This window comes from Malania oleifera, chromosome 6 (assembly GCF_029873635.1).
Source record: "Malania oleifera isolate guangnan ecotype guangnan chromosome 6, ASM2987363v1, whole genome shotgun sequence".
Taxonomy (NCBI): Eukaryota; Viridiplantae; Streptophyta; class Magnoliopsida; order Santalales; family Ximeniaceae; genus Malania; species Malania oleifera.
The window spans coordinates 1,288,513-1,305,167 of record NC_080422.1 but is presented as its reverse complement, the minus strand read 5'-3'; the positions used below and the strand labels follow the sequence as shown (position 1 = coordinate 1,305,167).

The following is a 16,655-nucleotide window of genomic DNA, read 5'->3' as shown; positions in this document are numbered from 1 at the left end:
TATCAAACCACAACGAACCCTTTCCATTCTTTATCTTCAGCTGTGCGTTCTCCGTCACCTGAGGTAAAACCCACATAACAGATCTCCAAAACCTAGAACTCGAGTCTTTAGGAACCACCAAAGAGATATGTCCTTGTTTCACATATTTAGCACGAAAAAATTTTATCCAAAGATTATCTATAGTCATGAACCTCCAAGCAAATTTCATATGCAGAGATTCTTGAACTTCACCAAAATCACGAACACCTAAACCACCCTCACTAGTGGGCTTGCACAGCTTAGACCACGAGCACCACTTCACTTTCGGCTTTCCATTTATCTCACCCCAAAAGAACGTTGAAAGGATTGAATTTATCTTCTTTTGATCTGCCTTCGAAATGTCTAATACCGCCAACAAATGAATTGCCATACAAGTTAGAACATGCTTTAAAAGAATTAGACGACCACCTTGTGAAGGCAGCGCTACTTCCACCCTACCACCTTACTTTTTATTTTTTAAACCAAAGGCTCCAAGGATCTAATCATTAAACGCTCAGAAACAGCCGGGACACCTAAATAAGTGACCGAGAAATCACCCTCCACAAATCTTGTTAATCTTATCAGACTCCACCTTTTTCATCTTTTTCAAATGTTCAATACATACATATTCCTCACTCTACTTATCCATATCATATCTTCAACTCGAATTTATGCTTTTACTAGATCTTCATCAAATAACTTAATAAAATAAAAATTTATGATCACTTTTCTTAAATATGTTCTTGCCTCTTTACACCTTTAGTGGTTGTCATACTTTAAGCCACATCATCTTTATTTCAATTGCTTTCGATTACTCTTTTCACCGATCATATCTTCCTCAAGAATCTCTCTCACAACAAATTGCTCACCCTACTAAATGGGGAAGTATTATGAGTCAATTAAGCTTAAATAAACAACTTTTTTAAAAAACATTTTTAATTACAATCTCAAACATTATTAGTTAATTTTTAAAATACCATAAGTCTAAATTACAATTATTCATTTTTCTAAATCATTTATAATCCTTTATTATTATTATTATTATTATTATTATTATTTGTAATCTGTACAGCCAATGGAATGCATAGCTGGGCTTGAGACCTTCCTCTGTTGGGCAGTGCAAGTCATGAATTTCCCTACTACAGTCAAATGCATGAATTTCCCCAACACCCTGTTAGCATAATGCCAGGCTTTTCTGTCACTCACATGGAAAAATCACATCCAAATGATTTAATGCTTCTAAATTGTTTTTTTTTTTGTAACTATTAAATAGACAAAAGAGTTGCTTATTTTATCTACTAGCACTGCTGCACTATGGTGCAATGCTCAGATGATGAAGGAAACAAAAACTAGCTAATAGGTTGAGACCCAACTTGTTAGTTTTGTACCATCTTAATTTTTTCCCCCCTTTGCAAATTCCCCATACAAATATACCATAAACTGCAAAATGGCACTTGGTTTTCAACGGGCATATGCAAATACTTCACTTGAAAACTAACATGTACCTGCAGATCAGCTAAAGGAGAGTATTCAAGTGCGGGAGTTAAACCGAAAGTGTTATTTCGACTTATTGAGGCTGGTGCTGGATGGAGAAATTTCTAAGAGCTCTCAAGGAGTGGCAACATTTTCCTTGGCAAGAGGAGCAACCTCCTCCCCTTCAATTCCAGGTTCATTTCCGTCGACCTCGAGACGCAACAGCATCTTTTCCCACTGCTTGGCTGGTCCCTGCATGCATTTGTAAACCACACATCTCATTTTCATTTCTTAACTGTGTTGAGTTTTTTTGATTGATGTGATAGAAATATGGTTTCTGTTCCAAGTTGGCAACTCATGGAGGAGAAACAACCAAATAGAAGGAAAAAGTTTAGCAATGCTGACCTTCCACGAAAGATCCTGTGCCATGCAATTTTGGATCATCTCCTTTAAGGCAGGGGTCTTATAGGTTGCAAGAGCTCTCCTCACAGTAGTAGCTACTGCAGTTACATCAGCTGGATCAACTTCATCGCACTGAAAATATATATCGCAAAAGTAGGATTAATTATTATCACAAAGGAAGCATAACAGAGGGGCATCAATGGTTGTTTATGCAGGGATGTCATATCCTTTACTTGCCTCGACACTGAAGGCTCCCATCTGAAATCCTGTAAAACCCTCTACAACAGTATCAACAAGTCCACCAGTTGAGGCAACAAGGGGCACCTGTTGCACAAGCCAAATGTCAATATTAAAAAATTTAAAAGATTTAAATATGAGTTGGGGAGGCGGGTGTTGGGCGGGGTTTGTTTGGTTGGTTGGTTGAGAGTAGAGATGGGAGGGGAAGTGTTATGATCTCACCGTTCCGTATCTCATGGCGTGCAGCTGTATGAGACCGCATGGTTCAAATCTACTTGGGACCAACATAAAATCAGCCCCAGCGGTAATCATATGGGCTAAGGGGACATTAAATTTGGCAATCCCTATAGCCTTGTCAGGGTATTTTGTTTCCAGCTGTTCAAGCTGCTTCTCCAAATGCTTTTTGCCAGTTCCCTGTTTAATCAATAAATGTTGTCAATGAAGCTTCTGCGGCCACAGCTCCAGTATGGGGAATCTAATTCTTCCAAATTTGATACTTACAAGGATTACTATCTGAACATTCTCATCTATGAATTGTGGAATGGCTTCCGCCAGAATATCTGAACCTTTCTGCTCCTCTAGCCTGCCAATGAAGCCTATTAAAGGGATATTCCTGTCTACTGGTAACCCAACTTCTGCTTGGAGGGCTTCCTTCACAATGGGTTTTGCGTCCATAACCTGACAATGAGCTTTAAATTCATCTGAGAACATGCTTTCATTGCTTCGAATGTTTGACAGTAAAAATCACAAAAGAAATTCATATTTTCTTCCAAAGACAGTTCTTACAGTTGTAGCATCATATTTGACATCAATGTACTTGTCCTTGGATGGATTCCATTCTTGGGTGTCCATGCCATTCACAATACCAGTAATGCCAGTTTTTCGAATGATGTTATCCAATTCCACACCCCTCTCAACTCCAGAAACAAGTTCCTGGGCGTAATATGGGCTCACTGTCACCACCCTGTCCGATTCTAATATTCCTGCCTTCATCCAGTTGATTTTCCTTCCCCTCACAGGTTTTTCATACCTGCAAAATGGAAGGATTACATATTTCATGAAATCAATATCAAAGGGAACATCCTATCAGAGACCAGATTATGGCTCAGTTAGAAAATCATACCCATCTATGAAATCAAATGAGCCCCTGAATTGGTCAGGCAAATTCAGAAGCGAGAAATCTGAAAAAGAAAATCTGCCTTGGTATGCGAGGTTGTGGATGCAAAAAACAACCTATCATCATTTAACAGGCACAATGTCAGTTCTGGAGGAATCAATTTCACACCTGAGCAGATGCAACTTGTGTGCTTGGAATCAAAATCAGAGACTGCTTACCTTGGCATTTTTGTAAAGTCCCCTAGATTTGTAGTGTGCTTGTAGGTACATTGGAAGAAGAGCTGTGTGCCAATCATTGGCAATGAAAACAACATCCTCCCCTACATGGAATCATGGCAGTAGGCTCAGATGAAAGTTATTCCTTGATGATGGACCTATTCGTTAAGATTGAAAGAAGAAAACGCACCATATGGTCCTGAGTAATATTTGCTGCTGTTCAAATTAAGAACCCTTGGTGCTTCAAGAGCTGCCTGAAAGCAAATAAAAAATAATTCTAAACTACACCATCATTGTTTGTCACTGTATAAAAAAGCTGTTGAACAAAAATGTAAAGGATGACTAAATAAACTATATTCAGTTTACCAACTCCAATTTAGATTTTGGACCCAAGTATTTATGTAACTTGGCAGAGCAGCGCTAAACATCAGCCCTTGGGATTCATCAATTAATTTATTTTACATAGGACTGATTCTGTGAGCACATGTATCTGACAATTAATTTGCCAATTTAACAAGTAGATAACAGGAACAAAATTTTTGGGTAATATTCCTTTGCTTTGTAAAGTAACATCTTCCATCTACACAGCTACAGAGGTACTATACGTGGACTCTTACTCTCACTAGATTAAGTAGACTTAATACCAATGATTTGTTGCAACTGAGACCTCACTAGGCCATTAGTCCGAATATTTACGTTATATGTTTGAGACCCAGCAAGACCCGTGATCATTTGTTTCTACATTGCAGGGTGGCTAGGCAGCTTTGGGTTTTTCTTTTCTCAGTCTTTGAGGAGGCCTTCGAGCTTCCACGACAGTGGATGTTTTCCTAATGGTAAGGTACAATGCAGGGGCGGATGCAAGGGGGCTGGCGGGGGCAGACGCCCCCCCAAGCTCCCAGTTGGTTTATCGTTTTCACTTTATCCTTTGGAAATTGCCAGATAGTGCATGCATGTTTAAACCGTCCTATCCCTTCCAATTAAATCCTCCCCCCAAGCTAAAGGGGCACACACACACACACACACTGCTTAAATCATATGAAAGATACTAAATTGTAAAGATGTGATCACTTATTTTGTTTTGTTTTATTTTATTCTATTCCAAATATACATATATATATATATATTTTTAAAACTAAATGATATGCACCTAAATTTCTTGTATCATAATCTAAAAATTAGTAACAGTATTTATTTCTATTCTTGTATTTTTTTATATTTATTTTTGCATAAAGAAAAAGATATATTATAGCAAGAACTTACTAATAATATCAAGTTAAAAATGAATACAGAATTTGATAATTCTTCAAAGAACAATTTTAGAGAATAAAAAGTGGGAAAAACATTTATCATAAAAATATGTTAATTTTATTTCAAGGACTTCACTGAAAAGAGAAGTTTTGAGACATTAACAACTTAATATTTGGCAGTAATTTTATTTCAAGGACCTCACTGAAAAGAGAAGTTTTGAGACATTAACAACTTAATATTTGGCAGTATCAAGAGTTTTTAAAAAGTGTCCATCACTTTTAAATTGCATTAAGGATTGGTGGAAACAATAAAATTAGTAATATATCCTCTTGTTGCTAGATTAAGTTAATTTATTTTTATTATTCCTATTTCTAAAATTATAATCGAGCATGCTTTTTTTTTTTCCCAGCTCTGAATTTTATTAAAATGAAAATTGTAATAAGATGGAAGATGACTATCTTATGAATTATTTTATTATATGCAGTAAGAAGATAAATTGCACAAAAGTTTGGTACTGGTTCGATGATTGATGACTTTTGTGTTATAAAAGAAGTGACGAGTACAATTATAGGATCATTACTTAAGTTAAATTATTTGTTTATATTTAATCTTTTGATTTTTTATTTTTTTTCGTATATGTCATGCTCATATTGACATTTTTTTTAACAGTTATTGAGATGTATTTACTCACAATTCTAATTAATAATTTTTAAAATTCTTGTATAGTAGATAATTTAGTTAAAAATTAACAAAGTCATAATAATTACAAGCATATTAAAAAAATTTCTATAAATTTTTTTTATACATATATTTTGGCCCTCAATGGTACAATGGTTTTGGGAGGAGTAAGGAAAAGATTTGTGGAGATGTGCAGTCTTTGGCATTTTCTGGACATTGTAGATCAAAAAGAATGCAAGGGTTTTCAATGGCAAATTAAATTCTGTGATCCTTTGGGATAGAGTCACTTTCAGGGCTTGGGTATGCTCTTATCGAATCTCCAAAGGGATTGGAGAGGTGCCTTTATGTAATGTTTATATTTTTATCGTGTTTTCCTGCTTTGTTTAGGAGGATTTCTTATCCTCCTTCCGGTGTAATTTCTTATCCTTTTCTTTAATATATCTTCTTTTTGTATCCCAAAAAAAAAGTACAGAGGCAGCATATCTCCAGGAAAATATGATTTTCATTTTGTGCAATTTTCAAGACATCTCTTGCGTGCTTTTGTTAAATAGCACAAACACTATTGCACCCCATGAGCAGCAAATCAAAATCACTGCTGACCAGCCAACTTGAAATGATCTGAACATTGAAAGAATAAATGAAACTGTAGGAAATAAAGGGAACAGTAACCTGGCAGAATAAGCTGAAACGAAATTGGTTGTCCTTGTAATCCTCCCCTGCCCTTGGGCCATAGATTTTGGACCCAGTTTTCCCCCACACCTAAAATTCAAAAAGATTTACATTGGAAACAAGATCCAACAAATCCTTAAAAAGTCCTCGTAAAATATTATACTTAAAAAAAAGAATTCGGGCCTTCACACTAAGAAAAGAATTGATGATCAAGAAATATATATACCTTCTCAAGGAACATTGGGTGATCAACAAAAACTCGATCAACTCCTCGCTTGTAGCAGTGGAAGAATCGAACAGTTTCAATTCTGTCTCCAACTTTTATCTGGATGCAAGAACCATAAGTTCAGGCAAATTATTTGAAGCAATTCCACTAAACTGGTATATGGAAGCAATGAAAAGAAGAAATTCTGTAAAAACAGATGTTTTTTTTAAAGAAAAAACTTGAGCATACCTCAACTGCAACATTGGTATCCCAACAATCTCTATACTGATCATAGCGTGGAGACACAGTCATAACTCGGTGTCCATTAGCCTACAAATTTTTACCATGCCAAATGAAGCTAAATACAGTTCAAACATATGCATATGCAGCATCTTAAGAGAAAGCATAAGAATAGAATTACATTGGCAAATCAACTGAGAATGAAAATGCATGCTTACCGCCATGGCTGGTGGCAGTCCTCCAAGAACATCACCAAGCCCACCAGTTTTGCTCCATGGACCTACCTCAGCTCCCATAAAAACCAAGTTCATCCCGTGTCCACATATAATGGCTCTTGAAGGCATCTCAGTTTCAGTTTTATCTCCTTTACTTTTTTCTTGTCTAGCATTTGCTTTTGCACTGGTTCTCATTCGTAATAAATCCACCTTGTTCAAAGATCTGAGCCCATTGTGAGTTGTGCTTTGGTTCCTTAGTCCAATTTGTGCTAAGTTGGTTGCCTTACTTTCTGATCCTAGAGTTCCTTGGCAGTTGACATGAGAAGTCCTTGATACAAATTGCACGGCAGCCAGTGTTGCCATGGTAAATCCTTGTTCTGCACTAGAGTGGAAGCAGTTAAGAGAAATTGCAGAATCTAGATTCTTGAACATGAAAGAATCAAACTACTGCAAGAAACAAAATAATTGCAAAAAGTTCCAATGTGATCTGTGAATCCATATCCTTAATACTTGTCCGGAGAATTTACAACAAAATTAATTTCAACATGTTTGTTTAATTATACATCCAACTGGCTATCTAATTAAAGGGATTAAAGATCTCCAATAATTCATTCAGGTGATTGGCACCAAATTGCCAAGATGATTGAAAGTGCCTTTTGAGAACGGGGCATCCTGCGACACAGATATATAAATGTGTAACAAGGAAATAGTGCATGCATGCAGATACATGGTGCAGGTAAGTAGCCAATCATCAAAATTTTTATTGCCTTTAGTATCAACAAAAGCACAATCACTAAAAATATATATATATAATAATAATATTCCAGGAAAGAAACATTCCATGCAATGGAATGGAACTGATCACTTTATTTCCGCATAGTTTACATACAATTTTTCACTCCACTCTGCTCCCCTAATTTGTTCCATTCCAACATAACAAATATTGCATGAATTGATTGAAGTAGCTTCATGCAGCAAGGGTTTTACATTTACTTATAGCCCCTGTTTGGAACTTAGAATGCATTAAGGAAAGGAAAATACAAAAAAAAAATCATTTTTTCGTGGTTAGTTATCAAGTAAATTGTGAAAGAAACTAAAAATATGCCAAATTAATTAAAAATACTTGACTTTACACATCATTAACAGTTGATCTTTTTCATTTTTAATAATGATAAAACAAATTTTCATTTTGTATGAATTTCCTACTAAATTTCCTTTCCCCTCCTTTCCAAACGTAAAATCCTAGATCCAAACAGACCCATATAGTTGATGTATACAATTTTCCATCCTGCAAACAGTTTTGTGTATAAGACATGACACATGAGATAAACTTAAAAAAGGCAAAAGTGGTTGGGTGATCATAACACGAAGCGCTTTGATGGATTCGATTAGCCCAAATTTTCTGATTCTAATATTCAGCAAAAATTGTGTATAAGACATCAAAAATGGGGAAAAAATTAATAGAGGCAAAATAGCACTGGGGATCATAATTTGAAGCGATTTAATTGGATTTGAAAGCAAAAAGGTTGTTTTAATTTTGGGATTAAGTGCAAGAACAGTACTTAGCATGTAAAAAGTCAACAATGGCTTTCGAGAGCCAAAACCTAAAAGCGGTTTTAGCATCTGAAAGCATGATAAGTACTAATTTTAAAGTGATAACCAAATCATTGCCCAAAAGAAGCATATAATATTTGCTCCAAACTTGTTCTTAACACCCGACCCGGCGAAAAAAAAGGAAAAGAAAAATCTACATCAGAAAAGAGCATTGATTTTCTCACAATCCACCGGATGAATAACATGAATTCAATGATAATGAATTACAAGTCAATACGGCTTAAACAAACATACGCCGATCTACAAAGACTACAACAGAAACTACACCAACTCGAAGAAGATCCTTACAGGTGAATACAATCGCAGCATAAACAAATAAATAATAAGCAGCAGAGTGAGGAGCCAAAACAACAATCAGTGAAAGAAACTAAACCAGATCAAGCGCCGACTAGAAACTAGAAATTCAAGAACATCAAAACGGAGCGTTAAAGTGGGAATCGACCAAGAAAACATCTGCGTAGCTTAAATCAAAGAGACATACCAGTTCAGGAGAGCGAGAGAGAGAGAGAGAGAGAGAGAGAGAGAGAGAGAGGTTCTAGGGATTTCCGGGGGGCAGTCTGATCGTCACTCGTCACTCGTCAGTGATGATTACTGTGGAAGGAGGGGGAGTGGCATTTTGTAGCAGGGGGAAAGAGCAACTGTCACGGCGAAGGTGACAACGGGGGGGCACGTGGCAGTAAGGGAATGGCTTAGGTCATTCCTAGATGCCAGGCACCTCAGGATTCGATCAGCGGGGCCCGGATTCACGTGGGGAGGCGGGGCCCACCTCGAATTACCCGGTATATGCCCGCACAGGAAAACTCGCACCTCCCCCTGGAAAAGGCAGATATTTAATTTTTTTATTAATTTTTATTTTTTTTCCAAATAAATCACGATCGCTAGAAAGAATTACACTTTTTATTATTTTATTATATTAATTTTTTAATCCTACGGCCCATATTGAAGCCACTGAGACACGGGGTGGCCCCACCCATCCCACCACTAACAAAACAACATAGTAAAACGACACTCAGGCTTTCGTTTTCAGGGACTATGATTTTCACGGGGTGGCCCAACCCGGTCCCACCGACAACATGCTAGTAAAACGACACTCGTTCTTTCGTTTACAGGGACTATGTTTTTTATTATAATATAATTTATGCGATGAACTATTTTTGGTTTTTCCAGAGTTTTAAATAATAGTAAGAAGAAATAAATAGAAGAGAAGTGAGGCCGTTAATGTCTGTATCAGGGTATTTAAGAAAATAATAATTAGATAATAAATATATAAATGCATTAAGATGAGTGATTCAGAGGAGAGGAGGTTGTCAATTCAACTTAACTCTCTGGTAGTCCACCTATATTTCTTCAACCACTATTTTTCCACCTCCACTACCTATTTATTTTTTTCTTTCTTTCTTTTCAAACAAAAATTTAAAACCTTTAATTTTTTTTTTGATAAAAGAGGACGACACATCCTTTTTTTTTATTAAAAAACTCTTCACTTATGACGGAAGAATACTGTGGTTCAAACTTTGAGATTTGGAGATAACAAAATCAAATCCTAAGAATCTAAAACTGACTTAACCAACTTAATTAAAACCAATAAACCAATAACCAACAACCAAATAAATAATAAGAACTAAACAACTATAAGTGGAAAACAAACAAAATTCTGAAAGATCTCAAAAAAATAAACCATCTACTACAATCTTCACAAACACTAGTGTTAACTTTACCGTGATCCCAAGAGGGGGATGAATTGGTATTTTTAAAATTTAACCCCTAGGTATTCTTCCTAACAACAGTACGTTCACAATCCTATGGTCAATTTAATGCGAATAATATAAATATATCATAAATTTAATGAAACAGTTTAATTAATCGCACAAGTACCAGAAAGCAGTAAATAAATGATGACACACAGATATGTTATCGAGGTTCAGCCAATTGCCTACGTCCCCGCCTTGGCTAACCAGCACAAGTATTATCACACTAACTTGCTCACTTAAACGGGTGGAGCGGCACCTATACAAACCAGGTCAAATTACCACAGGACTGACCTCAACCTTAACCAGGTCAATTAGCACAGAGCTGACCTCAACCTTTACACCAATCCTTACCGAACTGGATTACCGCCCCCTCAAGCCACGCCTGGAATCTCTCAGATATACAATCAAAAGGTACAATGTATGAGCGCTTTCACGTAAAGCAAATTTGTACCACAAATGCGCACAATATTACATACACCACGGATGATTTAATAATGTAAGCTCAATGTGGTCTAAGTAGTTTAACTTTCAAAGCTGTTTTCTATCAATGTAATGAGTACGTGAGAGTATCAATAATAATCTATGTATCTCAAAATATTCAATCAAATGTGTTTACATATAATACCAAGCAAGCCTTAAGAATATCAATTAGAGAATATCTCAATCACACGAATATGTATATGCTTGGATTGCAAAATAGATAATCTTTGTTTTCAGCAAATGATATATATACTTGTATAAATATTACCACAAAGATTAGTGTAACAAACACAAATATCTTTTCACAAATAGTTCAATAAATTCCATAAGATATTTGAATAAGCTTGAAATATGTTTTTGCAAACCAAAAACAAATACAAACTTCCAAAGATATTGCAATGATAATGCAACACTCGGAAGTTTACCATAAGTCTTCTTAGGGTAGGCTTGTTAGCAAAGCCTCCTAAGAAAACTTAAGTTATGCTCTCAAGAGAAAAATCGATTCAAACACTTCAAATAATGAGAGCAAAACCTTTTAGAATATACACTCAAAGCACTTACAAATGATTTTGAACTTGAAGAGGTAAGCTAGAATGTTTGTAAAAAAAAGTATGAGTAATACGAATCAAAAGGAGTATTTTTGCTTGAGAGAGAAATCTTTAGTCCTTTTTCGCTAATCGCTCCTTAATTCTCCCAAATGAAACAGTATATATAGACATACCAAAATATTTGATCGTTGGGGACCTATTAGGGATTATTGGAAAAGTTTAATGACACTTAAACCATTTTAATCCTGTTTAAAAATTATTTATCCGCTGTAAAAATTATGGCAACCCGAGAGGTCCGGTCGACCAGAAATGTTTCGGTCGACCAAGTCTCATATGGTTCGGTCGACTAGGGGAATATTGAACTAAGGGCTCGGTCGACCAGGAGAGAGCGATTTCCCAATTTTCCGAGTTTCGGTTTACCAAGACATTTTGAACTACATGGTTCGGTCGACCAAACAGCTGGGAATTCTCCCGAAGACCCTCCGGTTGACCAGGTAGTTGTAGTACAAAAGTGATCGGTCGACCAAATGGTCAAACTAATGACCCTAGGGGGTTTCGATCGACTAGGGCCTTTTGAACTACCTAGTTCGGTCGACCAAGAGGTCAAAATGTTGACTCCCAGGTGGTTCGGTCGATCGGGGTCAAATGAACTGTAAGGTCTTGGTCGACTGGGACCTTGGTCAACAGTTGACCCATGTATGGTTCGGTCGACTAGGCCAAAAATGAACTGATTTGACCGGTCAACCGAAAGTGCATCAAGTGTGCATTTCGGTCCCGTCTTGACACAATCAAGCCCTATTTAAGTGCCTAACAATCATATGTGTACATGTGTGTGTCCTAGGGTCACTTGGGTCCAAAATAGAGACACCGAAAAAGTCCGGTGTCGGTCGACCTACACCCTAAGGTCATACTAAGGTCAATTTGCATTATGCTTTGGTTTGAACTTACAAGATAAACCATGCATGTGATGTGTGTTCTTATTACAAACCGAATACCCTATTTACTATTACAGAAAAATTTTACTAAAAATATTACAATTAAGAATATGAATTTGTCTTCAAGCTTTGATCTTTTACGTGCCATTAATGATCTGCTAATATAAACCTGCACATGAACTAGATATACATTAAATATAAGAGTATTTGTCATTATCAAAATCAGGGCGTGACCTATAAGGTCAACAACCAGTACAAAGTATCACGAGAGTAAGGAAGGAAATCTCAACAAATCCAATCGAATCATTCCCCTAACTGGAAGATCTTGAGAAATAGATCATCTACTACAACCTTCACAAACACCAGCACAAAGCATCACGAGTGCAAGGAAGGAAATCCCAACAAATCCAATCGAATCATTCCCCTGACTTACTGTGGAAGATCATCCTGACAACTATATGCTCGAACAGGAGCGGCTCTTCCTAATATGGAGCCCTATGCGAATGATTTAATTAGGGGCCCTTAGTATTTTGTTTAATTTTTATTTTTATTTAAAATTAATTTTTCTAAGTACATCAAGTAATTTTAGCTGCACTGCATGTGCACTCCACCCACCAAACACGTGAATTCCATGAAACTAACAGAGATGGAGAATGGTGAATGCATGCATGGGAATGGGGTAACGAAATTGAGAATGAATAGTTAAAATAAATCCCAGGAGAGAGAGAGAGAGAGAGAGAGAGAGAGAGAGAGAGAGAGAGAGAGAGAGAGAGAGAGAGAGAGAGAGAGAGAGAGAGAGGTCATGTGCGAGTCTATAATCTATACATACATATAGGCGCATAGGCTTTATTATGTGCAAGGGTACTGAGTATTGACACAGTAGCTAGTAACTATAAATAATGTTAACATTATTATATTAAAAAAAATTGGGGGCCCCAAAAGGAAAGCACCTTAATGACCTTAATGAAGAGTCGGCCCTGTAATCGAAATATACCAGATTCACCCTGTTTGATAAAGAAATCCGCACTTTGATTCGCCTCTCTGTACACATGTTCCACTTTGTAATGTATGTCTCTCAAAGCTAACACAAGTTCTTCCCACAATTCCTATAAGTTCCAAGCCGAACACTTCCCAGAATTAATCCACTGAACCAACAAAGCAAAGTCACAGATAATCTCCACTTGATCAAATCTGAGATCTTTGAACAGATTAATCTCTATAATAATCGCTTTCAATTCAGCCATATTATTGGTTCCATAACCTTGTAATGAGGAAAAAATTGCTTTAAATAATCTTTTTTCATCTCTTATGACACCTCCACCACCATAATTACCTAGGTTACCTCTACAGCTTCTATCCACATTCAACTTAACCAAACCTATCCCAGGTTTACACCATTTGACTACACGGGGAATACAAACCTTCACATTTTTTTACTTGAATATCCAAAACACGAAGGACTACAATATATGTGCAAGAAGCAGGTGCACATTTATATAACTTGTCCGCAATGGATCTCATCCAATATTTAATATCAAGCCACACAGTTCTCACCGAATCATGAATTGATTCCATTCTGACTCTACATTGACGAGTCCAAAGTCTCCAAATGATGAGACTAGGTATGAGACCTACCAAAATGCCTAACTGTGAGGCCTGTTTTACACAACTAAACTAGAAATTAACTCTAACTTTCCATGTATTTGTTGCCATACAACTAACACCCAACGCCACTACTATTTGTTTCCAAACCTCCTGAGCAAAAGATCCTGTGCAAAATACATGGTTTAGAGATTCAATCTTGGCATTTGAACAACAATCACACCGAGAGGCAATCTGAACACCAACTTCTTGAATACAAGTATCAACTAGATGACAAGCGAACCAAGACTTCCACATACAAATTGACACCTGTTTTGGCAACATAGGATGCTAGATCCATTTTGAAACTAAGAATTCCTCTTTACGCTCCCTTATAATTTACTAAGCACTTGTCATAGTGAATTTCCCATCTGTTGAAGGTTCTCAAATTACTGTATCTAGACCTTCCTACAAGAAATAGTAGAGTTCATTACTTCCTCATTCTGTTCTTCACCCGACAGATCCACTAATAAATTAACATTCCACCCATCTCTATCTCAACAATCTCGTGTTCATAGCTTATGGTTTCTGATTTCCTGAACCTTAGCACAAAAGGGACCGGAGGCTAACCAACAATCAAACCAGAAAGAGACCAACCCTTCTTTAATTTGAACCCGAACATGCTCTAATACTTCAGGTATCACACGTGCAATCGATCTCTAAAATCTGGTTCTTTATCTGGCTTCATTTCTCTCAAGTGGTGTCTATTATTCAAATACTTGACTTTAAAGAATTGAGTCCACAGATTATCCATAGTTAACAATCTCCATACAAACTTCATATGCAATGATTTTTTTACTTCCTCAAAATCCCTAATACCCAAACCACACTCACAAACAGGCTTAGATATACTAGGCCAAGAACACCATTTCCTTTTCCTTTTATCATATTTACCCCACTCTAAAAAAAAAAATTTGATAACAGAGAATTTATCTTTGTGAAGACAATATTAGGAATGTCAATTACCGCCAATTAATGAACCACCATTGATGATAATACATGCTTAATTAAAGTTAAGTGGCCCCCTTGAGATAAAAGTTTAAATTTCTAACTCACTATATTTTTCCTCAATTTAGCAACTAGAGGCTCTAAAATACGGGCTGTAAACAACCTGATACCAAGGGAACACCCAAGTATGTAGCAGGGAATCCTCCTTCCGCAAAGCCAGTCATCCTTAATAAGGATCGCTTCCGAGCATAAGTAATTCTCTATGACAAAAAAATACTTGACTTGTCTTTATTTATCATTTGATCAGACCAATCCTCATATTTCTTAAGAGTCTTGATAAGCATTTGAATGTAACTTCTCTTACCATTGGAAAAAATAAGAATGTCATCTGCATAGAGTAGGTGAGATACCAAAGACATCCCAGGGGGATGATAGTAAGCCCCTGTCTTATTCTCCATAAAATTTTTCTTAAGAAGCCAAGAAAGAACTTCCTGCAAAATAATAAACAGATAAGAAGATAGAGGGTCTCCTTAGCAAAGCCCTCAAGAAGGTTTAAAGAAACCTTTATAAGTGTCATTCATCATAATGGAGAACCAAGGAGAAGAAACACATTTTGCCACTAAACCACAGAATCTCTGGGAGAATCCAAAGCTTTGCAAAACCAAATTTAAAAAATCTCAATCGATCTTATCATATGCCTTAGCTATGTCAACTTTGATCATTACATTTCCACCATTAAACTTCTTATGTATTGAATGAACCATTTCTTGTGCCAATGTAATATTTTCAAATATACTTCTACCAGGAATGAAAGCTCCGAGCTCTGGAGAAATCAATGAAGACAATAAAATTTTCATTCTTGTAACAATAATTTTTGAAAAAATTTTATAGATAACACTACAAAGACGAATAAGCCTGAACTTGTCAAAACTCTAGGGATTCTAAACTTTTGGGATTAGAGTAATGTAAGATGTAGAATAAAATCTAAGAAGAGGAGACCCAGCAAAAAAATCTCTAACTGCATCGATCACCTCTTCTTTTACAATATCCTAACAATCATGGAAAAAAGCCGAACCAAAACCATCCGGACTTGGGCTACTATTTCTCGAGATAGAAAGAATAACATCCCTTACCTCCACCTCGGACGGTGCACGACAAAGAGTAATATTCTCCTCTTCAGAAACCATAGGAGATATAATATCATCAAGGTAAGCTGTTTGACTGGGTCCTACACCTGTTAAGAAAGATTGAAAATACCTTACGATACCCTCATGAACAGCCTCCATAAAATTCAACACTTCTCCATTCGAAAGCTTCAATGAATGAATCATAGCCTTTTTCCTCTTTTAGTTCACAAATGCACGAAAGAACTTTGTATTATTATCCCCTGCCTCCAACCACTTCTTTTTAGCTTGCTGAGAAATAGGAATCTCCTCCCTCTTTTCCCATGCTTCCAACTCGAGTTTAGTAAGAAAGAAATCTTCCTCAGTTTATGGCAAATACCCTTCCTGAAACTGAGCTTTTAGAATCGCCGTACTTTCCTCCAGTTTTTTAATGTTCTCATGCACATGTCCAAATACCTGCTTGTTCTAGTTTCGGATTGCAATTTTTGTATGCTTCAATTTAGCAGCAAGTCTAACTAAACCTGTGCCAAGGAATTCCTCCCTCTAGGCTTCCTCCACGCAAGGCTTAAAAGACTGATGAGTGCTCCACATATTTTGATACCTGAAGGGAGAAGGACCATACCGATGCAAATCTCTATGAAACCGAATAATCAAAGGGTTATGATCTGAAGTCCTCCTATTTCCATACTCAAAATAAATATTTGACAAAGATTGGAGAAGAGTCAAATTATAGAGAACCCTATCCAATTTTGCCCAACTCCGAGAATGTCCATTGTGACCATTACACCAAGACATGTTGCTGCTAAAAACAACAAAATCCATAAGACCACAATTGTCTGAGCTAGTATTAAATTCCTCCATAGTCGATAACGGCCTTATATGACCACCAATACGTTC

General features: G+C 36.5%; 1 protein-coding gene across 2 annotated transcripts; it reads right to left on the bottom strand.

Annotated features, from left to right (window-relative positions):
* Positions 1-1,247: 1,247 nt before the first annotated feature.
* Positions 1,248-8,998, bottom strand: LOC131158819 (granule-bound starch synthase 1, chloroplastic/amyloplastic). 2 transcript variants are annotated; one of them, XM_058113711.1, is made up of 14 exons: positions 8,813-8,998; positions 6,721-7,094; positions 6,512-6,592; positions 6,284-6,382; positions 6,058-6,147; positions 3,653-3,716; positions 3,466-3,566; positions 3,254-3,363; positions 2,917-3,160; positions 2,632-2,808; positions 2,353-2,544; positions 2,131-2,217; positions 1,897-2,025; positions 1,248-1,743 (listed from the first exon to the last, which is right to left on the bottom strand). In XM_058113711.1, exons 2-14 carry the CDS (start codon positions 7,078-7,080, stop codon positions 1,627-1,629), a joined length of 1,851 nt encoding a protein of 616 aa, XP_057969694.1. In that variant the 5' UTR covers positions 7,081-7,094; positions 8,813-8,998; the 3' UTR covers positions 1,248-1,626. The 2 variants fall into 2 exon arrangements, with proteins under 2 accessions (XP_057969694.1, XP_057969695.1); XM_058113712.1 differs by having other exon boundaries at positions 6,721-7,099; positions 8,813-8,974.
* Between the last annotated feature and the right edge of the window lie 7,657 nt (positions 8,999-16,655).

Bases quoted from the DNA above. Each gene is read 5' to 3' on its own strand.
- LOC131158819 (XM_058113711.1), bottom strand. From the start codon at position 7,080: ATGGCAACACTGGCTGCCGTGCAATTTGTATCAAGGACTTCTCATGTC. The intron at 3,567-3,652 runs GTGCGTTTTCTT...GATTCCATGTAG, and splicing joins ATATTACTCAGGACCATATG to GGGAGGATGTTGTTTTCATT. The intron at 2,026-2,130 runs GCAAGTAAAGGA...ATATATTTTCAG, and splicing joins TGGGAGCCTTCAGTGTCGAG to TGCGATGAAGTTGATCCAGC.